Genomic DNA, 23289 nt, shown 5'->3' with positions numbered 1-23289 from the left:
TTGCAGCACACTGCTGAGGTCAGGGGTCCCAATCTTCCCCTCCTCAATGAATGGCTGTGGAAGGTGGCATCTTCCCGGGCAGTCGTCACCCACCATAAGACTACGGTGACCCTGTACTCGCTAGGGTTCACTACCAACATGTCGAAGTCACACCTGACTCCTTCTCAGACGCTCCTGTTCATTAGAGTGATGCGTTCTGTGCCTTCCTTCTGATGCGGAGAGTCCAGGGCATTTGTGCTAAGATCCCAGTGTTTCAACCTCAGTCCTGGATTTCGGTGGGACTGATTCTGAAACTCCTGGGGCTGATGACCTCTTACACCCTGCTGGTGAAGCACGCTCAATGGCATTTATAGGGTCTACAGTGTCATTCAAAAAGCCCCAGTGGACACAGGACCTGGGGAATGTCTCCAACCTGGTCCAGATTTCGGAGGAGACCTGCATTGGTGGATGACAGACCACGATTGGATCAGCGGCATTCCCCTCTCCCCTGCCCACCCAGAGCTGACAGTAGTGATTGATGCTCCAGTTATGGCTTGAGGCAGAGATCAGAGGTCTCTGGGTGAATCTCAACTGCATATCAATCTTCTGGAGCATAGAGCTTTCCACTTCGCATCTGAAAGCCTTCCTCCCATCCATCAAGGAAAGGCTGGTTTAGGTGTTCACAAACACCACCACCATGTGGTATTGCAATAAATTGGGTGGAGTGGGGTTGTGAACCCTGTGCTTGGAGACCCTGTACCTCTGTCCTTCTTGGTCCTGTAGTTCCTGGTGGGATCCATAGCTTGGCAAGCAATCTATGCCGTTGATGCCTTGTGGAACATGAATGGTGTCTACATTGAGGTGGCACAAGGTCTCTGCCAAGAATGGGGGAAAACCTTGGCTTGATATATTTGCCAGTGCCAAGAAAGTGAAATGTCAGCGCTCCCACCCATTGGGGTTTCCCAAGCAGCTCTTGCTGGGGGATGTGTTCCACTTAGACTGGAACCCAAGACACATGTACGCCTTTTAATTTGATGGCCATTATATTGGTCAAGTGGGTGAGTGAGCTTCAAGCTTTTTTCTGGTTAAACCTCCATACACCAGCTTCTTCGCACTCATGCCTTATTTCTGCAGGAAGTGGTGACTCCTTTCCAAGTCGGCAAAACCATCATGCTACCTAGATTTTCACCCTGCCTCATCCTTCTAAAGAAGAGGAAAGACTCCATTGTTTGGACCCAAAAAGAGCCCTCTCTTTTTACATTGATCGCACTAAAGAAACCTGGGTTAACGATCAGCTCTTCATTGGGTTCACTGAAGCGCAAATAGTCATAACCATCTCGTGATGAATTGTACTCGCCATCAAAATCTGCTTAGCACTCGCTACGGAGGAGCGTCCAGAGGGCTTGCGGCCCATTCCACCAGGGCTAAGGCTGCTACTATTGCAGTAGCACTCGCAGTACCTGTGTCCTGGACACCTGCCAAGCTTCCACATGGGCGTCACTCCATACATTCACAAAGCAGTACTGTTGGGGAAGTCCGGTCCATTAGAATGGGGATTTTGCTTGTGGGGTTCTCCAACACTTCCTGGTTTGAGCTGTTCGCAGACCTACCTTCACCGAGGTATTGCTTGGATCTCTATTCAAAGGTGAGGAATCTGCGGTGAGAAGTCTCTATCAGAAGAACAAGATATTTGCCTTTGGTATAACTTTTTCTAGTAGAGACTATGTAACCGCAGATTCCTTACTAACCCTGCCATCCTTCCCCTTCTGCTAAAAGGCCCTTCACCCATAAGCCCTTGTTAAATTGTACACACTCGTCACAAACACCATTCAGTAGTGGCTACACATTTTTGGTGAGGAATTTGTCATGAACGAAAATGATTTCAACTTGATGAGGTGGCACGTATATAGGCACTGCGAACGTCGAATAGGAGAAACCTGATGCCACCTACTGGCACACAGAAGTACCGCTCATGATTTTCCAAATCCAGTCAAATGCTTAGGGAATATTCTAACGTGAGGAATCTGTGGTGTGGAAGAGTCTGTACCAGAAAAAAGATTACCAAAGTTAAGTAACTTGTTCTTTAGGTGCCCTAATGGGCAGCAGCGCAAGAAGCTATATTTAAGTCATGAGCATTTTTAGAACATTGGCCATAAAAAAGTGCACTCCTTTCTTTAACTACCCCTACCTGTAATTACATGGCCAGACTGTAGAAAACATATTGATAATGGACCCACATGTGGTGTGCCTCTGTATCTGGGCTCCGGTCATGACTCCAAGTCATGCACCCAAAGGTGATACACAACCGTGAAGTCAAGCTGTATGTCACCAAAATCAGGAAGAAGTCACAGGCCTTGTGTCAGTCCTGCTCCAAGTTCAGGGCACTGATCCGCTCCCACGGAGGACTCTAGGATAAGTTTTCTTTGCAGTGGAAGCCATCCAGTAAATTGAAGTTAAAATTGAAGAGGAAGCATAAGACAACAAACTCGAACCCCCAACCTGCCACTCTCTATCTAAAGAGAAAATTCAAAGGCGTCAAGGTGACAATAAGTCTCGCTCCTGAAGGAGTAGCGGATTCTGCAGTTTATTCAGTGCACCCTGAGTTCCCAGGGCCATCTGCAACACCGAAGCAGGTCGAGGCTTTTAAGGAGGCTGTGCTGTGTAGGTTTGGAACTCTGTTAGACCTATCAACCTTGGGGTGGTCTTCCCTCCAAACATTTTGCATCCAACCCTCCTACTTTTTGCTAAATTCATTTTTGATGGCCTTAGGACTCTGTGCACTTTACCACTGCTAACCAGTGCTAAAGTGCTTGTGCTTGCTGCCTTAAACATGTTAAACCTGTCTTACACCGGACTGGCATACTTAATTTACTTAAAATTCCCTAGTAAGGTGGTATAGCATATACCCAGGACTAGTAAAATTAAATTTAATTAAATACTGCTAGTGGGCCTGCAGCACTTAATGTGCCACTCTTAAGTAGCCCCTTCAGTCTCAGGCCTGACATTGGAGCCTGGTAGCCGTTTTAAACTGCCAATTTGTCTTCACAAAATAACTCCCTTGACAAATCTTAAAATACCTCTTTTCTTACATAAATGTCACCCTTAATGTAGGCCCTAAACAACCCCTAGGACAGGTTGCATTGTAAATAAAAGTTGGACATGTACTTTTAAGTTTTACGTGTCCTGGTAGTGAAAAACTCACAGATTTATTTTTCACTGCTCTAAGGCCTACCTCTTCCATAGGATAACACTGTGTTACCTTATATTTAAGAAATGCTAGGTTTTGATTTGGAACAAGTAGTAATGTCATGCTTGGATTTGAATTGTAATTTTAAATCCTCTTTAATAGTAAAATTGGATTTTAAGACACAATTCTGAAAATGCCACTTCTAGAAAGTAGTCTTTTTCTTGCCCTAACCATTTGGTGCCTGCTACCGCGTGACTGTGAATGACTGTGCTGTTGGAGTTTGTTTATTCCTGCAAGACAGTGAGGCAAAGGAGACTGGTTGTAGACAGGATGACTTGGGTTACCTTATTACATTTAATAAGTGATAACCTTTAATTAGGAGCATGTAGGAAAGCCAAGGCTGGTGTCTGAGAAATTGTAATTTAAAATCCTCTTTAAGGGTAAAGTCAGACTTTAAGTCATGATTCTAAAAATGCCACTTTTTAAAAGTTGGCATTTTTCTGCCATAACCATTTGATGGTGCCTGCAGCCTGTTCTTGTCACATGAGTGTACTTGGCATTTGTGTATTCCTCTCAGACAGCATCACAATAGACTTGTACTTCAAAGGCACTGTGCCCCAGACAGGCTGGAACCAGCACAGCGAGTTCTGAAAATCCAGACACCTCCATGGGGGGAAACTCCAGAAGCTTCTCCTACTTCAAAGTGGGTACCAGGTATAAATACTAGACCCTCAGACCCATTCTTAAGAACTGAACGTGTGAAAGACTAAGAAGAAGGATTGCTCTGGTGCCTGAGTAGGAAGGACTGGACCTGCACCTTAAACCCAAGACAACCAGAGTGACTCCATGGGCTAGTTGGCTGGCTTCCTGATCAGAGCCTCAGGGACAGAAAAGTCTCCAACCATCTTCAATCCTGCACCTGGACTCTGCCTGTTGCAAGTCTTGACCCCCAACAAGTGATGTCTTCTCAGTCCTGGACCCTTCAAAGTGGGATTAAAGGTGCTCTGCAAGCTCAGCTGTGGTCCCCATCAGAACTGATGCACTACAATGCAGGACTTCGCATCGCAGCTTTTCAGAACTGGCACAGCATGATGCAACTCAACGCAGACTTCACCTAGCAGCCCTTGTAGCTCATCAGAACCAACACAACTCGACGTAGGACCCCACATCGCTCATCGGGAACCCACATCAAAAAACACAAGGTACAATTCTAAGTGGGCCTAACCTTGTCCCTGTATCCAGTCTACTTCATAATGCGGTCAGCCTGAACTTGTTATTTTGTCCCGGTCCGGCGGTGACCAGGTAACCATAGCGCTTTTTTTGGTGCTTTTAAGCACTATTTTTTACCTAAACCTTTAAAATTGCTTCTCTGCGGTTCTACTATTTGGGTTTTTATAATTTTGATGTCAAATCGTCTATTAACATTCATACTAATTTTTATTGTGTTGTGTTTTCACTTTATTACAGATTGCGTGATACATAAAAACTTTACACACTGCCTCCAAGTTAAGCCTGACTGCTTCTGTGGCAAGCTTCCCCAAGGGTTAAGCAGAGATTCAATTAGTGACTTTTTGTGGTTCAGCCTAACGGGGATTGTGGCTGTTGGGTGAGGGAATGAAACCCTACTAAGCAACAACCTAATTTCTCGCACTGTCCCAGCTCCCTAAGGTGTGCTTTTAACCCCAAGGATCCTCAGGAGTTTCCACTTGGATTACAGCCAGCAGAGCCATCCTCAGTATAGTCTGAGCCCCTAGAACTCATTTCAGGTGCTGCAACAATTCCAGTGCCGACTTCCATTCTGGCACTAAACTGCATTGGTCCCTCTTTCATTAACCGGTCAAGACACTGCAAAAGAAGGATCCAGTGCTGACTTCGATGTTAGAACCCAAGCCGAATAATACTTGACCCCAACTGACATTATGCTCTGGCTCCCCTCCAGGGCACCCGGTTCCTATACAGACAATATACTCACACTGAAACTGAGCCATTCTCAAAGGCTCCATCATCTTTTGGTTGCCATTCTGACCACAGTTTACCACAACCTGGATATGATTTACTCGCACATTATGATGACAGTTTATACGTGGATACTTTCCCAGGACTGGTTCTCACTTTGGGCTGCCAACTGAAGAGTGTCCTTCCTTTGCTGTAGTAATTTAACGTGCAGCTGAGATGCTCGGTCCACATCTACCTTCTGCTGATAGGAACACATGCTCAGTCTGGAACCTGCTTTCTCTAAGCTCTTACTCCCATTCAACAAAGCCCTAGCTGACGTTGTGCTGGTCACGTGGTCTAAGCTTTGCTCTTATACACTGGTGAACAAGTAGATGGCCTTTGCTCATAGACTGGCGCCTCACCACTCTAATTTTGTATGTAGCAACCTACTCCAGAGAGTTTGTGGCCGAAGTTTCTACCAACAAAGTGAATTCTAATTCAGTTCCCACAAATCACCACCCCCTTGAACAGGAAGTTGAAAAGTATGGAGGCATTTAGAAAACAAATATTCTCTTCATCCACCCTAGCCTTGAGGTCAGTCACGGCAAATTGCCTATTAGGCTGATGTACAGACAACCTCTTGGACATGGCCAGTGAGATATTGCCAGTGGTCCCAGAAGAATTTAGGTTCTCCCTGGCTCAAACCATTCAAAATGGTCAGGATGCAGCCAAATATGTCACTTGTGCTGGTCTAGATACAACTGAATGCTTGGGCAGAGAATTCAGCACTAGTGTGGTGCTCCGTCGCCACATGTGGATACAATCCCTGGGTTTTTCAGGAGATGTGCAGGCATCCCTAATGTATACAGCTTTCGATGCATCCTGCCTTTTAGGCTAAAACACTTAAGGAAAGTTGGCAATGGCAAGTTCTTTGGGCCTTTCGAACCCTGCCAGACAGTTTCCACTTTTTTGAGGCTACTCTAGTGAGTTGGTGTACAGGCAATCCCATGTTATTGTTATGGCATTAGCATCTAAGCTGCTTTATTTCATCCCTAGTTGCTCACAACTGCCTGTTGAAGGCAGTATACAATACTTTCTCCCAGGGTGGCAACCCATCACATTCAACAGCTGGGTGCATGTGTTGCTTTCAAACCATCACAGATTCCTCCCACAACAGAGTACCTCTCAGAGAAACATCTATCACCTTACTGCAAGCACTACGTGCTCTACTGTCTAAAAGGGGTCATCAACAGTATTACGGACTTGGAAATAGGGATTGGTTGTTATTTCTGCTATTTCCTCATACCGAAGTTGGACAGAGGCCTTTGTCCTATTTTAGATCTTTGCCCTCTGAATGCCTTCCTGAGGAAGAACAAATTCGGAATTCTTACACTGGTCCAGGTTCTGCCTGCCCTGGATCCGGGTGACTGAATGGTAACCTTGGACCTGCAGGACGCATACATTTATGTACCTGTCCTGCAGACTCACAGACATTACCTGTGGTTCAAGTTTGGCCAATAGCATTTTCAGTTTGCCGTACTTACCTCTGATCTCACCAACTCTCCTCGTTGTTCACAAAAGTGATGGCAATGGTCGCCACCTATATTTGGAGATTGCATTTTTCTCCTACCATGACGGCTGGCTTTTGAAGGCGGGCTTGCCACAGTACGTCATAGACCACCCCTTGACAACAGCAAACCTTCAATCAATCAATCATTAAATTTATAAAGCGCGCTATGTACCCGTTAGGGTTTCGAGGCGCTGAGGGGGAGGGGTAGAGCTGCTATAGGTCGAAGAGCCATGTCTTGAGGAGTCTCCTGAAGGTGAGGAGGTCCTGGGTCTGGCGCAGGGAGGTCGGGAGTGAGTTCCAGGTCTTGGCGGCGAGGTAAGAGAAGGATCTGCCACCGGCGGTCTTGCGTTGAATTTGGGGAACAATGGCGAGGGAGAGGTTGGCAGTGCGGAGTTGGCGGGAGGGGCGTAGAGGTTGAGTCTGTTGTTCAGGTAGGCGGGTCCGGCGTTGTGTAGTGCTTTGTGCGCGTGGGTGAGAAGTTTAAAGGTGATCCTCTTGACCACGGGGAGCCAGTGGAGGTCCTTCAGGTGGTGGGAGATGTGGCATCGGCGGGGTATGTCGAGGATCAGACGGGCGGATGCGTTCTGGATGCCTTGGAGTCGTTGGATGTCTTTTGCTGGAATGCCTGTGTAGAGTGCGTTTCCGTAGTCTAGTCTGCTACTGACGAGGGCCTGGGTCACCGTTTTTCTGGTTTCCGTCGGGATCCACTTGTAGATTCTACGGAGCATGCGGAGGCTGTTGAAGCAGGAGGAGGTGACTGCGTTAACCTGTTTGGACATGGTGAGAGCGGAGTTGAGGATGAAGCCGAGGTTGCGTGCGTGGTTGGCTGGAGTAGGTGGGGGTCCCAGCGCGGTGGGCCACCAGGAGTCGTCCCAGGCCGAGGGGGAGCGTCAGAGGATGAGGACTTCCGTCTTATCGGAGTTTAATTTCAGGCGGCTGTTTCTCATCCATTCAGCGATGGATTTCAGTCCCTCGTGGAGGTTGGCTTTGGCGGTGTGTGGATCTTTAGTAAGGGAGAGGATGAGCTGGGTGTCGTCGGCGTAGGAGAGGATGCTGAGGTTGTGCTGACGGGCCAGTTGTGCGAGGGGTGCCATGAAGACGTTGAACAGCGTTGGGCTTAGCGAGGAGCCTTGGGGGACGCCGCAGATGAGGTTGGTGGCTTCGGAGCGGAAGGGTGAGAGGCGGACTCTCTGGGTTCTGCCGGAGAGAAAAGAGGAGATCCAGTTGAGGGCTTTGTCTTGTATTCCGGCTTCGTGGAGACGAGTTAGTAGGGTGCGGTGGCAGACCGTATCGAAGGCGGCGGATAGGTCTAGGAGGATGAGGGCTGAAGTTTCGCCGTTGTCCATTTGCTGTCTGATGTCGTCTGTGGCGGCGAGGAGGGCAGTCTCGGTGCTGTGATTGCGTCTGAATCCGGATTGGGAGGGGTCTAGGATCGAGTTGTCTTCGAGGTAGTGGGTGAGCTGGGATTTGACGATCTTCTCGATGACCTTCGCTGGGAAGGGGAGGAGGGAGATCGGGCGGAAGTTTTTGAGGTCGTTGAGGTCAGCCTTGGGTTTCTTGAGGAGGGCTTGGATATCGGCGTGCTTCCAGCTGTCCGGAAAGGTTGCGGTGTCGAAGGATAGGTTGATGATCTTACGAAGTTGGGGGGCGATGGTGGAGTCGGCTTTGTTGTAGACGTGGTGTGGGCAGGGGTCTGAGGGGGATCCTGAGTGGATGGAGTTCGTGGTCTTTCGGGTTTCGGCGTCATCTACGTGGGTCCAGGTGGTGAGGCGGTCGGCGTAGGAGGAGTTGTCGGGGGTGGGGTCTGGCAGAGGTGTGGTGTTGAGGCTGTCGTGGATGGCGGCGATTTTCTGGTAGAAAAAGGTGGAGAGTGCGTAGCAGAGTTTCTGGGATGGTGGGACGTGGTTGACGTTGGCGCTGGGGTTGGAGAGCTCTTTCACGATGCAGAAGAGCTCCTTGCTGTCGTGTGCGTTGTTGTTTAGGCGTTCTGTGAAGTGGGAGCGTTTGGCGAGTCGGATAAGTTGGTGGTGCTTGCGGGTGGCTTCCTTGAGGGTTGCTAGGCTGTCGGCTGTGCGCTCGAGAAGCCATTTTTTCTTGAGTTTCTGGCAGGTGCGTTTGGAGGTGATCAGTTCGTCTGAGAACCAGGCTGCTTTTTTCTTTTCTTGGTTGACGGTGGGCCTCTTGAGTGGTGCGAGGGTGTTGGCGCAGTTGAGGATCCACTGTTGGAGGTTGATGGCGGCGGAGTCCGGGTCGGTGGGGTCGGTCGGCGGGTTCTTGGCGAGGGTGCTGGTTAGTTGGTCTTCGGTGACTTTGCCCCAGCGGCGGTGCGGCGGAAATGGGGTGCGGTGGTGTTCGGTGGTGTTCAGTGTTTTTCTTGAATGTGAAGTGGACGCAGTGGTGGTCGGTCCAGTGGAGTTCGGTGGTGTGGCTGAAGGAGATGTGGTTGCTTGCAGTGAAGAGTGGGTCTAGGGTGTGACCGGCGATGTGGGTGGGTGAGTTGACCAGTTGTCTGAGTCCGAGGTTGGTGGTCAGTGATGCGGTGTTGGCGTCGTCGTTGTTCTCCAGGTAGAAATTGAGGTCTCCAAGGAGGATGTAGTCCGTTGAGGCGAGGGCGTGTGTGCTTGCGAGGTCGGAAATGGTGTCACTGAAGGGGGCTCTTGGTCCTGGAGGTCGGTATATGAGAGTTCCTCTGAGGGTAGTGTTGGGGTCCGTGTGGATCTGGAAGTGAAGGTGTTCAGCTGTCTTGAGGGTGTCGTCCGTGTGGGTGTGGATCTTGAGGGTGGATTTGTGGACGATGGCTATTCCTCCACCGATTCCGTTGGTGCGATCTCTTCTGGTGATCTTGTAGCCGTCAGGGATGGCGATGTCTGGGCCGAGGAGTCGTTCCACCAGGTTTCGGTCAGGAAGGCTACGTCTGGGGCGGTGGAGTCGAGCAGGTCCCAGAGCTCGATGGCGTGCTTTCGTGCGGAGCGTGTGTTGAGGAGGATGCAGTGGAGGTGGTTGGTGTTGGTTGTTGCAGGCTTCGTTGTTCTGTTGCAGGTGAAGTTGCAGGTGCGGCAGGAGAAGGGTCCTTTGGTGTGCTTCGGAGTGGCCTGGAAGCAGGCTGCGGAGGAGCCAGGGTTAAGGGCGAGGAGTTCGCTGGTCGAGTAGCGAAGGCTGGTGGTGCGGGGGGCATGCGGAACAGGGGGGGGTGGCGCTGGGCGCGGTCCAGGCGCGGACGGGCGCAGACGGGCTTGCCTCTGGCATGCCTCCGCTGCGCGGACGCGCAGCGCCAGCCATTAAGAAGGGAGGGGGGAGGGAGGAGCAGCTGGGAGGCGGGAGGGAGCGGCGAATGGGGGCGCGGGGCCGCCGGGAGGCAGCGGCAGGGAGAAAACGTCAAGGAGGAGCGCCCAAGGGGCGAAAACCAGGAAAAACAAGGCACAAAGACAAAAGTAAGGCACAAGTCAAAAACAGTCAAAAAATACCATAAATGGCACAAAATATATTCGGAATACAGCAATCAGAAGGGGCACAAATGGGGGCGAGAGCGCAAGGAGCTGAAAAGTGGAAAAACACTTACAGATACGGCGAAAAGCGGCAGAGAGCACACGGGTCTAGCGAAGCTTACCAGAGCCCACTAGACACCAGGGATGAGGCGCAGGAGGATGCCTGAGGTTGGAGGAGGGCCTCGAACACGCTAGCAGCAGCGTGGGCGGGGGTCAGGGGCACGAGACAGCAAGGTGGTGCTGCGGATGTGGGGGGCGAGCTCTAGACCAAAAACATGTCAGAGGTCGCTCACTCACGACGCGCAGCGCCAGCCATTAAGAAGGGAGGGGGGAGGGAGGAGCAGCTGGGAGGCGGGAGGTGGGAGGGAGCGGCGAATGGGGGCGCGAGGGGGGCGGGCCGCGGGGAGGCAGCGGCAGGGAGAAAACGGCAAGGGTGAGCGCCCAAGGGGCAAAAACCAGGAAAAACAAGGCACAAAGACAAAAGTAAGGCACAAGTCAAAAACAGTCACAAAATACGATAAATGGCACAAAATACAATCGGAATACAGCAATCAGAAGGGGCACAAATCGGGGCGAGAGCGCAAGGAGGCAAGGCGCTGAAAAGTGGAAAAACACTTACAGATACGGTGAAAAGCGGCAGAGAGCACACGGGTCTAGCGAAGCTTACCGGAGCCCACTAGACACCAGGGATGAGGCGCAGGAGGATGCCTGCGGGTGGAGGAGGGCCTCGAACACGCTAGCAGCAGCGTGGGCGGGGGTCAGGGGCACGAGACAGCAAGGTGGTGCTGCGGACGTGGGGGGCGAGCTCTAGACCAAAAACAGGTCAGAGGTCGCTCACTCACGACGCGCAGCGCCAGCCATTAAGAAGGGAGGGGGGAGGGAGGAGCAGCTGGGAGGGAGTGGCGAATGGGGGCGCGAGGGGGGTGGGGCCGCCGGGAGGCAGCGGCAGGGAGAAAACGGCAAGGGGGAGCGCCCGAGGGGCGAAAACCAGGAAAAACAAGGCACAAAGACAAAAGTAAGGCACAAGTCAAAAACAGTCACAAAATACGATAAATGGCACAAAATACAATCGGAATACAGCAATCAGAAGGGGCACAAATGGGGGCGAGAGCGCAAGGAGGCAAGGCGCTGAAAATTGGAAAAACACTTACAGATACGGCGAAAAGCGGCAGAGAGCACACGGTCTAGCGAAGCTTACCAGAGCCCACTAGACACCAGGGATGAGGCGCAGGAGGATGCCTGCGGGTGGAGGAGGGCCTCGAACACGCTAGCAGCAGCGTGGGCGGGGGACAGGGGCACGAGACAGCAAGGTGGTGCTGCGGACGTGGGGGGGGAGCTCTAGACCAAAAACATGTCTAGACATTGTTGGGGGTTCTTGATCAATGAACCAAAAGCCAAACTTGACTCCTTCACAAAGACTTACTTTTACAGGAGCTGTCTTGGACACTGTGCAATTCAGGGCCTTTTCTCCATTGCAACGGGTCCAGAACACCCAGGCTATGAATCCAAAACACAAGCATTAGTCCTACATCTCTGTGAGAACAACTCTGAGGCTTTTTGGCCTGTTAGCCTCCTGCATCCTGCTAGCCCATTTTACTAGGTGCCATATGAGGGCACTGCAGTGGGATTTGAAGTCTCATTGGGCCCAGCACCAAGGAAACACTGCTGCAGGAGACTACACAAGATCTGCAGTGGTGGCTGGTCAGCTGTACCCTGACCAGCAGCAGACACTGCTGCCTTCCACACTCAGAGCTGATGGTAAATGGTTAAGTCACTGCTGGCTTGGGGAGGTGATCTAGTATGGGTGGAGATTAGAGGACTCTGGTCTTGGGCGGAAACCAGGCTCCTATCAATGTTTTGGAGTTGTGGGCCATTTGTCTGGTGTTTAAAGGCATTCCTTCCATCCATCAAGGGGAGGCTTGTACAGTTTCTCATGGACGACACAACTGCTATGTGGTAGTATTACAAGCAGGGCGGGATGGGGGACTGGTTTCTCTAGCTTTGCTCCTTTGGAGTTGGTTGGAACATCAGGGCATCTCCCTTGGAGGGATTCTTGATTGCCTGGGCGGATAATCTCAGGCGCCAGTACCTGGAGGATCATGAATGGTGGCTGTACCCTGAAGTGGCACAGGCCATTTTGCGACCGTGAGAAAAACCCTGGCTAGATCTCTTCGCCACTGTTGAGAATATGCAGCGTTTCATTTTTTGCGTGTTTGAGTTCCCACAGAAATGCATTTTAGTTGGAGAGGAACACAGGACTCCTGTATGCCTTCCCGTCTCTGCCTCTCGTGTCCAGACCTCTGAAGAAAATCAGGAACAACTGGCCCAGAGTCATCCTAGTGGCCCGGGACTGAGCCAGGAGAGTGTCTATTCTGGTAGCCCAGAACTTCCAAGCATGTGCAGCTGCCGTCCGATTAGGCTACCACTTTGGGAGGATCTTCTGTATCAGCAATAGGGCAGGGTTCTGAATTCAAACCAGCATAAGCTACACCTCCATGGCAGCCGTTGATTGGGTTTGATTACCCAAATTAATTTGTTGATGTCATCCTGGTTTCCACGTGCCCTTCCACCAAGACTATTTACACTGGGTGCAGGGACAAATTTGTGGCCTAGTGTGGAGTCTGCAGAAGAGACCCTTTGTAAGCCAAACTGTCGGGACAAATTTGTGGCCTGGTGTGGAGTCTGCAGAAGAGACCCTTTGTAAGCAAACTGTCGGATATATTCTTATTTTTTGGTTGATGGCCCAGCAAGGCCTTGCAATGGACACCATTAAGGATTATTTATTGACCTTTCTTCATTTACTGGACCAACCATTCTTGTTTAAATCACCTGCTGTAATGTGTTTTCTTACAGGTGTGACACGTTTCCTCCCAGATCATTTGTGATGCCAAAGTGGGACCTTAATTTAATCCTGACATGTGTACTCCATTTGGGCTGATGCACAGCTACTCGTTGTGTCTTCTGATCCTTAAGACTATTTTCCTTTTCTCGATTGCTTCAATTCCTTTCATGAGTGAGCTTCAGGCAGGCGTACACCACTTTTTTTTCTTTTTTAAACAGACAAACGTGCTGGGAGCCCTGGCAGCCTTTTTGACACAATCTGTGATTCCTTTTCATGTTAGGCAGTTTGTTAGCCTCCCAACGTGCTTTGTTCCACCTCACCCCTCAAAAGGGGAGATGACTCCATCAGCCAGACCCCAAAATATCTTTTAAGTCTTTATATTGATCGTACCAAAGACCATCAAGTTGAAAATCAGCTTTCTGGGGGTTTCTTGAGTGTAATGATAGGTAAGGCAGAGCAGAAAAGGACTCAGTCAAGAGTAGGGTAGTTCTTTGCATTAAGGTCTACTACTTACTGGCCAAAATGGAGCCTCCGGAAGGACTAAACACCCATTCTACCAGGGCAAAGGGTGCCACCACTGCATTAGCACCCTGAGTCCTTGACATCTGTCAGGCTGTAATGTGGGTGTCAGTGAATCCATTCACAAAGCACCACTGCATTGACAGCTAGGTCTGTCAGGAAGGGCGTTTCACCCATTTTTGGTCTTGCAAGTCGTTTTGGCCTCATCCCACTCCATAGAACTTCCACCTTTGGGAGGTACGGTTTTGGTATCTGTTCTAAAGGTGACGAATCTATGGTAAGAAGTATTCATCAGAAGAACTTAATTACCTTCGGTAATGCTTTTTTCTGGTGAATACTCTACTTAACCAGAGATTCCTCACTGCCCTCCCATCTCCTCATTCTGTGGAACTGTCTTTTCTTACCATCTTAAAACTGTCCCAAATTAGAGCCCTTCATACTGGTGCCTCCAATTATTTTGTGCTCCACGTCCGAAGGCACAGAAAGAGTCAAGCAAGAAACTAACATCAGGCAGCACGGGTGGCGTTCATACACCAGTCACCTAGTATTACGCTGGGGCATGGTTATGAAAAGTTTCCAGATCCAGTTCGGCCCCAGGGGAATAATCCAAAGGCGAGGAATCTACGTTAGATAGAGTATTACCAAATTTTAAGGTATCTTGTTCTCCTTTTCCTAAGCAGGCCCATATGATGAAGCAGAAGTAAATAGGTTGTGACAAAGGGTCAAAAAATGGGATGGTGAGGACACACATGAAAAACCATTTCTGGGAAAAAAGAGATACCATAATATCATGAATTAAAATACCCGTTAGTTTTTTCCGGTCCAGCAATAAATGCCCAGTGTGCTAGAACTCCCAGAGAGCCTGAAAGAAGATCCCCTTGTCCACCACATCTTCGACTGCTTCCTTCATGACTGCAAACAATTACTGAAAAGTAAAAAAAACAATAAAAAAAAAAACAATTACTAAATGACATGGACGTGAAAATCACTTCAGCTGGATGACAATTCTTGTGATGGTACAATTTCCTTCACACTACAATACATACAATGCAACTAATACTAGAAAAAATGAAATTTCTATATCCTCTTTCTAAATAAAGCTAATCATTCAAATATGCTTTATTCGATTTCGTTTCAAACCATAAAAGCAGAATACAACATAAATATAATAAAAAACACAGTGCAGATATACAAACATCATAACTATAATGCATAATAACAATACATTAGACGCACCACGCAAGGATATGATCACCACTCACATGCATACAATGATTAAACCCCTGCAAAGAATAAAAGCATGAAAACAGTATTGCACCTAATTAAAATGTCTTCCTTGCATTAACCACCGCACACAGGAAACTTGACATGCAACAACGTATGCCCAGTGTAGGTAAAGTTTGTAAAAAAAAAAAAAAAAAAACGTGTAAAATTATAACACCTTAACACAGGGGCTGTTTACTAAAGTTTGAGACCAATCATTCATTACAGGAAAACTGGTTAAGCGATTAAAAATGTCCATTCAAAAACACATAAGAATGACCGCTGCCTTTAGCATAAACGTAAGGTAAGGTTGCATATCATATGTGATCAACATACATTGATACTTAAATACAGTTGGTTTTGGCAATTCTATTGACAGCCGAAGCTCCTCAAAATGCCCTGGGCATTTGTTTTTCAAATCTTTTCTACTTGTATCTTCCATAGTTTCAGGCTGCTCAAAGCATTGTGGATGCCAGAGATCACAGAAAGGGTGTTTAAAGTAGGACAACCATGGAAAACGCAAATGAGAACTCAAATTACGGCATTTCCGAATGATAGCTAGATTCAAGACAGTGAATTCTGAGGTCCAAATTTTATGCCATAATAAGATAGGCTGAACCTTGATCAGTTCGGCAATAAACTGAAAATCTTAATCTGCATTACATACAAATGACGAAGTGCTTCTAGGCACAGCAAGAGGGTACCTCAAGAATTTGTTTTCCACCTTTTGTAACACCATGCAGTTAGTGTGTCCACACACTCCTGCTCATAAGTGGCTATGGACATACATTTAGCCTTGTAAATCTTTAGCATTTCATTAGGTAAATTAGTACCCAACTTCCTAGCAAAGTTTATCACGGCCTTAGTTGATTTCCTAAGCTGGAGGTTCCAGGCCCTAATAGATTGTGTCAAGTCAATCAAGGTTCAAAGTTTCAAGCCTTTAAGCCTCAGTCACATGAACAACACAAATTGCACTTTAGCAGCATTAAGCACGCCTCAGCGAGGGAGCTTGGCCATGTGTTCTGCGGTCTGTTTTAATGTTTTCGGCATTTATCTGAAAGATGAGTGTGAAAGCCTAATATTTAATTAAACAAACAGGCATAAAGATTTTTAAGTATAACTTCATGTAACAGAGCCACGTGGAGCATAGTATTATACAAGACTAGCTCGCCGTACAGAAGTTGCATGAGGCTTTTTTAGGTGTCAAAAGATATTGCACATACACAGCTAAAGAGGGCTATTTGCCCAGCAAAATAATTGGGGGGTTTCCAAACATTTATCCAATCTCTAATTGGCATCATACATTTAGCCATATATGGGTATTAGCTATGAAAGCAGCTAATGAAGCTTAGCAACAGGCTGTCACGTAATACTTGTGATTGTTATTTCTCAAGGCCTAGCAGTTACAGCGAGAACACGGCAAGTTCAGCTCCAGGCCAACAAGTCTTTGTACATTCCGCAGACTCCTATTGAGTATCACAAAACAGAAGCCGAAACAAAATGGGTCTCAGAAGAGTTAAATTGATGTAGTTTATCAAGCATCAAATAACATAATTGAGACAAGAGATAGGTGAAGAAGAGCTTGAGATTTTTTACTTGTATTTAGCCCAACAACACTGCCACCATATGTGTCCAATTAAACTGTTACATGGACCTTACCTGCATTCAGAGGGAGCCAAAAAATGACACAAAGATGTGCCGCCAAGTGTCATATATACCTCAATACTTGTCGAGGATGACAGTTATTTAAAAGGTATACCTTGCTACAACTGGGACTCCGACCACTCCCTCCCACTGTGAATGGTGGGAGGACTTTCTTCCTAAACCTTTGGGACCTACCAGCCCAGATCAAGATATTTTTCTGAATGTACGTGATAGTCCTATTAAGAGCCAGAACTGGAAGAGCTCTTAAAGCACACATTGGGAGAAACAGTAAAATTCATTTTTAGATTTGGACAAACAAGCTCCTGAAAATCAAATCAACTATCTCTGCATATCATGCTGCAATTGGCTCAGTCCCGACAGGAGTTGTACTGTCTGTTGATGAATAACCTTTCATAAGCTGTATCCCCAATTATGTAAGCCCTCCTCTTTCAAATTCAAAGTCAAACATATTCTTAAGGTTTCAGACATCGTAATCTTTCTCTGTAATTCTAACACAAGATGATTTTGAAAACCTGATTCTAAACCCCGAAACACCCTCGAAATTGTATTGTATTGTATTGTAATCGTATTTATATAGCGCTTACTACCCCTGACGAGGCGTCGAAGCGCTTTTCGATGAGTAGCACGCTGCTCCGGAACCCAACAAGAATTAGTGATGGATTAGTATTGTTTAATAATGAGTACAGTTTTAGTATTATTATGAGTTAATTTGAGCCGCGGATATGAGAGTTTGTTAGTTAGATTGACTGGAGTAATGGAGGGGTGGAGGAGGAAAGAAATCCAGAAGTGTTAATTGGGAGTATATCCTTCATTTACTCAACCCAAAGGCTTGGGATGAATAAAGGGGGGCGGAGGGGGAAGAGTATGTGGAAGGGTTAGGGAGAGCATAGTAGCAGGGTGGGATGAATGCAGGAGAATTTAGTAGGGTTGTGTGGGAGGTCACAGAGGTAGAGTGAGGTTTGGTGAGTTAGATGTGGAGGTGGAGGGAAGAGCTTAGGCAGAGATATTTAGGAGATGAAAGTGGTAGAAGGGATTTGGGATGAGTCAGAGTGAGAATGGGGGATAGTTTGATAGAGACATGACATAAGAGTGATGAATAGATAAGTGTGATAAGATGAGAGCGGGAATTCATAGATATCTAGTATAACAACCCAAAACCAGGAGCCATGCAATGATCCACGAACATGCCAAGCACAGAAACAACATATACACATACATACACATATATATATATATATATATATATATACACACACATGAATACACACACATATGCACATACAATACATAATTAGAATCATGGGTAAAAAATACTTAGTCAGACAGGTTTAAAGAGTGTGTGTGTATTTTATTGTTATGACAGTAGCAATACATATTTTCCAAAGAAGCTATAAATAAATAGAAATATACATATATGTTCCTTCTCCTGCAAATTGACTACTGTCTGTACGGGGCTTGCACCTTTCATAAAATGTGATCGGAATAAAAGGCAATTTTAAGCTTAGCCATACCACTTTCAACCCGTTTTTTCTACGTGTGAATTAAGTCAAAAGAAGTGCATTTGATAGTATGTGGAAACAGTAACTATTATTCCTTCCCTTGGGGTTGTCCCTAAAACTACAGGCTTTTCTCACAATTGTGATGCCATGTGAGATTATGCAAACTGACTGTACCCAATAGCTTCCTAATTTTCATTATGCAAATTGAAAACATCCAAAGCACCATAGCAAGACTGCTACGACACCTTCCTCGAAGAGAGGTGCTTTATGCTGAACGCTTGCTACCAATCGCTAGACGCTCTGCCTTTCGCCACTTAAATGCTGGTGTTCCCACCCACTTTCTTGGTACGAGCCTTTTTTCGTTTTACATTTGAAGGTAGTTTGTGATTAAGACTTCAAAACCTTTTGCTACAAAAGATACATTTCCACTCCTTCCATGCTGGCAATTGTAAAGGAAGCCAGGGATTGTGGTTTCCTCTAGAAAGAGCCAAAAGAATAGACAAAGAATAGCAAATGTTGTTTATCTTAGAAAAACTGCTGTACCAAAGTGAGTTTTTTACTTTAAAAAATGGATTCAACTGAAGGTTTACAGTGGTTAGATTGCCCTTTTCCGAGTTTTCAGAAGCAGGCAGCATTGTTAAAAAAAAAGAAGAAAAAAAATGTCCTTCAATTTTCTGAGTGACACTGAATCTCTCCTATTTTTGCACTCTCTGACTACTTACAGTTTGTGGGGGGAAAGAGATGTGGAAACCACATGATCGTCCGGAAAACTCTAGATTCTTCATTAGTCTCAAAATTCTGAATTCAGCGAGGGCTCGCCTTTTTAGATTACTCAACGATTTCCTAACTGATTGAATTTAAAAAATAGTGTAAGTAAATAAAAGAGAAATAGGCAACATCATTTTCAGTTGTACATTTCTGCACTGATGGCTGAGCCTCAAAAAAGTAACATCCTGTTATGTCCACCATACTATTTTGGTCGCACAGATGTACAGGGTATTGTCAATTCTTCAAAAACAACCAATACCCATAGATTCTAATTATTTTTCATTGTTTCAACCATGCATCAATTCATACAGTAAAGATGTGTTTCTGAAATGTACCCAAGGTCCTGAGTTTAGGAACTTTGACACTTGGCACAGGGAAGGCCCCAAAATGAAAATTGGAAAAATCCACATTTTTCCATTGAATTTAAATATTTCTGGGGTTGTTTGGAGCTGCCATATTTGGGCTGGGGTCGGCCAGGATGCAGGCAACCCTACCAGCCCCAGACATTTGACAGAACTAGACATTATGGACAGCGCCGGGTGGTGTGGATTGTGTGGCTCTCATTATATTTTCTTACTCAGAATACCTTACGCACACCATACTATTTAGGCCCAGAAATGACCAGCAACCAAGGAACCCTACCAAACATGGAACATTTTTAAAAACTGGTGATCCAGGGGAATCCAGGATGGTGTGCCTCAAAAGAACTCCAGTAGAGTGTGTCTTAACTATGCCTAAAACATCAAATGACCTCAGATTTACTAAGGGGGTGGTTGCTTTGTTAGGTGTGGGGGTCTGCTGATACCCTGGAGGACTGACCAACCCCTGCCATTTCTGAACTCTATACACATGGAGGAGTCTGAGATGGCTTGATAGTTTGAATCCCACCACTTAATTTGTAAACAAAATTCCCTATAAATCTTAAAGTATGGCATAAAAAATCAATTCCCTCATTAAGTTGCTGAAAGCCCCCCAGGCCATTGACAAAATGAGAAAAGGAATGAGGAGTTAGTTCCTGTGACAGCAAACACATGGATCAATGTGAATATGTGTAACACATTACAACAATCACTCTTCACAATGATGACTCCCAGCCAAGTCAACTTTTTAACAATCACATGTACAACCATTACAACTCTTGTGTCTCTCTAATTGGATTCCCCTGACCTTGAAACCTTCTTTCATGCTTCCCACTCCACAAATATTGAGGATGGTCATACGTTTTTCTTCTCACAGCTTGAGGGAGAGTGGAGGAGAAGAACCACCACCAGTTGCAAAGATTTAGTGTTTGCTAACTTGCTGAACCATTGCAAGGTGTAGAGCCTGGTTTTAATGTTCTCAACATCACATGGATATGTTGATACAGTACTGAGTTTTTTCAGTTATGTCCCTACACAGACATGTTCTTGGTTGTTTTGGTGCCATCTTCAGCATGAATGAGTACATTAGATGTTCATGGTGTCTTACCACCTTATTAACCAAGACCTCCACCTCCATATCTGTAAACTTGTACTTTTTCCTGTTGTGGTCCATGATAGAAGAGTTGGACTGGTTCCTGCTTATCATGACTGAGTGATTTTGGAGGATGGTGCTTTGTCCACACAAATCGAATGCCAGTACACTCCTACATAGAAAGGAGTTGTTAGTGTACTTTGGAGGGTGTCCTGATGTCCTTCTGCATGATGCTCTGCCTGTGTTTTTTGTCTCTAGGGATTAATTTTGTCACTCCAGGAACATTTAATGGCTGAAAACAGGAACTTCCTGGTGTTTTGTGCATGTGCCGTTTATCAGATGTAGTATTTAATAAATCAACAAAAAGAAAGAGCGACTGGGATTGATTTAAATCTGAATTATTGAAAATTTCACTGATATCACAATCTCTTTCTTGAAAGAGAGGCAGTTGTTACTGAGTTAAATGTAATGCTTTGAAAAGTTCATTGATATTGCAAAGTTATGCTGTATAAAAGTCTATGAACTGTCTTAAGTTGTAACAATGGATATGATTTTAACTACTGATATTAAAAATCTGATTGATTAAAATCTTTTATACTACAAATATAAATCACATTTTTATGTTTTACAAAAACGTTTTTGTGTATATTGGATTGTTAATTATATTCTTCATATTTGTAAAATGTAGCCCCTCAAACAATGCAGTGCCCCCATGGCTCCAAATACTGACTGTAAATTAAATAAGATAAGTTGGTAACGTTAAACTGACTGAGAAGGGTTAGAGTAGCACCAAGGCCTTTGACTCACTCAGTTGCACGTTTGTGTCTTTTATTCCGCAACTGACCATTCATACGTTATAGCAGGACGATGCACTGATAGCTGAAAAGGCCACAGAGGGTGCCCACTTTGTTACTACATCCACCTTATTCTAAAGGGATCGAACTCCAAACTATGAGTTGAGTGTCCTCTGCATCACCCTTGCCATAGGACTTCACATCTCATATTTATCACAAAAGTGCAAATATATAACCATATATGCAGTGCTTGGGGTGAACCTCTATTTGGGGAGGAGAGTGGGCAGCATATCAATCTATGAAAGATGGCAATGCTGGAAAATCACAGTTACGGGTAAAAAAAAAAAAACTCATTTTTTTCTCGTTGGATCTTTCAGAGATTCACATGCTTGATTCACAGTAGTAAGCACTGTTAACATCTTAATTATTTGTGTATATTAGGAAAAGATGGTGGGACAGTCTCACCTTATTTGAACAGTGCCTTGTGAAGGTGTGTTCCTCCATGTTGTAGCTTGCCAAATGTCTACTAGAGGCGCACTCCCATATAGAGCGCTGATGAAATTGCCATGCTCCTCATAGAATAAACTTTGACTGCATCTAAGAAGCCTTCATGCTTTTGTGTGACAAAAAGTTATTGCTGCAGCTACTCTTGACTTTATGTGATCTCAAGAAGGATACTAGAAGTTGATTAGATGTACTTATTCGAGTATGTTTGTACCTGTAGACAGGCTGTAATTAGTTGGCTAAAGGGTGAGTTGATTCCATATTGCTGCAGGGGAGTGAAGTATTTACGGCTGTTTCACAAGAAGTTGGCCAAGTTTAACTTTGGGCAATTGTTTGAGTAGAAGTTACCAGGAAGTAGAGGGCCTTGGCTGGACAATGATCTCAGTCCCTACTTCTTTCTACACCTTGAGATTAACAGGCCACGACATATGTCAGGTTTGAGCCAGTAAAGGTTTTAAGTATTTAGGCCCTCATTACAACCATGGCGGTAAATGCAGCCTACTGCAATGCCGACGTCCGCCAACATACCGTGACGGTATTCCGCTAGGGGTATTATGACCCACACTAAGAAATCCACCACTATACAGACACCCACACAAGTCCGCCAGACCAAAGGTCAGTAATAAACTGGCAGTACCAAAACCCACACCGTTACGCCAACAGGAATACGCCCACAGTATCACGACCCACAAACCACTGCGGTGGTCTTTTAATCGAGGTAAACCATTGGTGGTACTCACCGCTGCGCTCAAAATACACACACACTTACAAAACACCACCACATTGGACAATTCAAACTACACACACCTGACACCCACACACACACAACACCCACACCACTATAAAACGCACACCCACATAACCCACAAACCCTTACAGCGAAAAAAGATAGCAAGCAGAGAGAGACAAGCCAGGAGCACCCACTCAATCAGAGGCACAATACATCATCACCCATACACCATCCACGCACCTCACAACACAACACCCCACACATCCTCACACATATCACTCACACCACATCCATGGCACCCCAAAGACACCCCAGGTTTTCAGAGGAGGAGCTAAGGGTCAAAGTGGAGGAAATCATCTGGGTAGAGCCACAGCTATTCGGATCACAGTTGCAGCAGACGTCCATTGTTAGGAAGATGGAGCTACGGCGGAGAATCGTGGACAGGGTCAATGCTGACAGCACCCCAGAACAAGGGATGACATCAGGATGAGGTGGATCGACCTACGGGGGAAGGTGCATTCTGTGGTTGCAAGACACCAGGTAGCTGTACAGAGGACTGGCGGTGGACCCCCACCTCCTCACCTACAACTAACAACATGGGAGGAGCAAGTCTTGGCAATAATGCATCCTGAGGGCCTTGCAGGAGTATCAGGAGGACTGAACTCTGGTAAGTCAAATCTTTACTACTATATCCCCCACCCTACCTGCATGCCATCACAAACTCCTACCCTCACCCCCATCACTCCACCACCTCACATATACCCCACTATCATAACCCACCCATCCCAAAACCAAGCCCTGCATGTAACACCAATCCATGGACCTCCATCACAGACCTGCATGGACACCCATCACCACAGCATGCCCATTAGATAGAGTCACCTAGCCCACAAAATCACCACGCACACAAGGCAAAGCTGACAGGGCAATCACAACCATACAGGGAAACACACCCATGCACAAGATGGCACACGCAGATACAATAACACTGCATTTTCATCCCCACAGGACCCCTACTCAACGTCACAGGAGAGGAGGTGCCAGCAACATCCAGTCCCCCCGCCAGAGGAGGCCCACAGTGATGACAGCAGCTCTGC

At 46.4% G+C, this 23289-nt stretch overlaps 1 protein-coding gene across 5 annotated transcripts in view; it reads right to left on the bottom strand.

Annotated features, from left to right (window-relative positions):
• Positions 1 to 23289, bottom strand: part of NAXD (NAD(P)HX dehydratase) — a 359272-nt gene that overhangs the window by 5550 nt on the left and 330433 nt on the right. For all 5 annotated transcript variants that reach the window (XM_069205114.1, XM_069205117.1, XM_069205115.1 and 2 more), the window contains one exon: positions 14322 to 14442. In XM_069205114.1, the coding sequence (XP_069061215.1) occupies positions 14322 to 14442 (121 nt within the window). The remainder of the gene's footprint in view (positions 1 to 14321; positions 14443 to 23289) is intronic.

Source organism: Pleurodeles waltl, chromosome 8, assembly GCF_031143425.1.
Source record: "Pleurodeles waltl isolate 20211129_DDA chromosome 8, aPleWal1.hap1.20221129, whole genome shotgun sequence".
Classification (NCBI taxonomy): Eukaryota; Metazoa; Chordata; class Amphibia; order Caudata; family Salamandridae; genus Pleurodeles; species Pleurodeles waltl.
The sequence above is the reverse complement of the archived record's forward strand: the minus strand, read 5'-3'. Positions and strand labels throughout refer to the sequence as shown.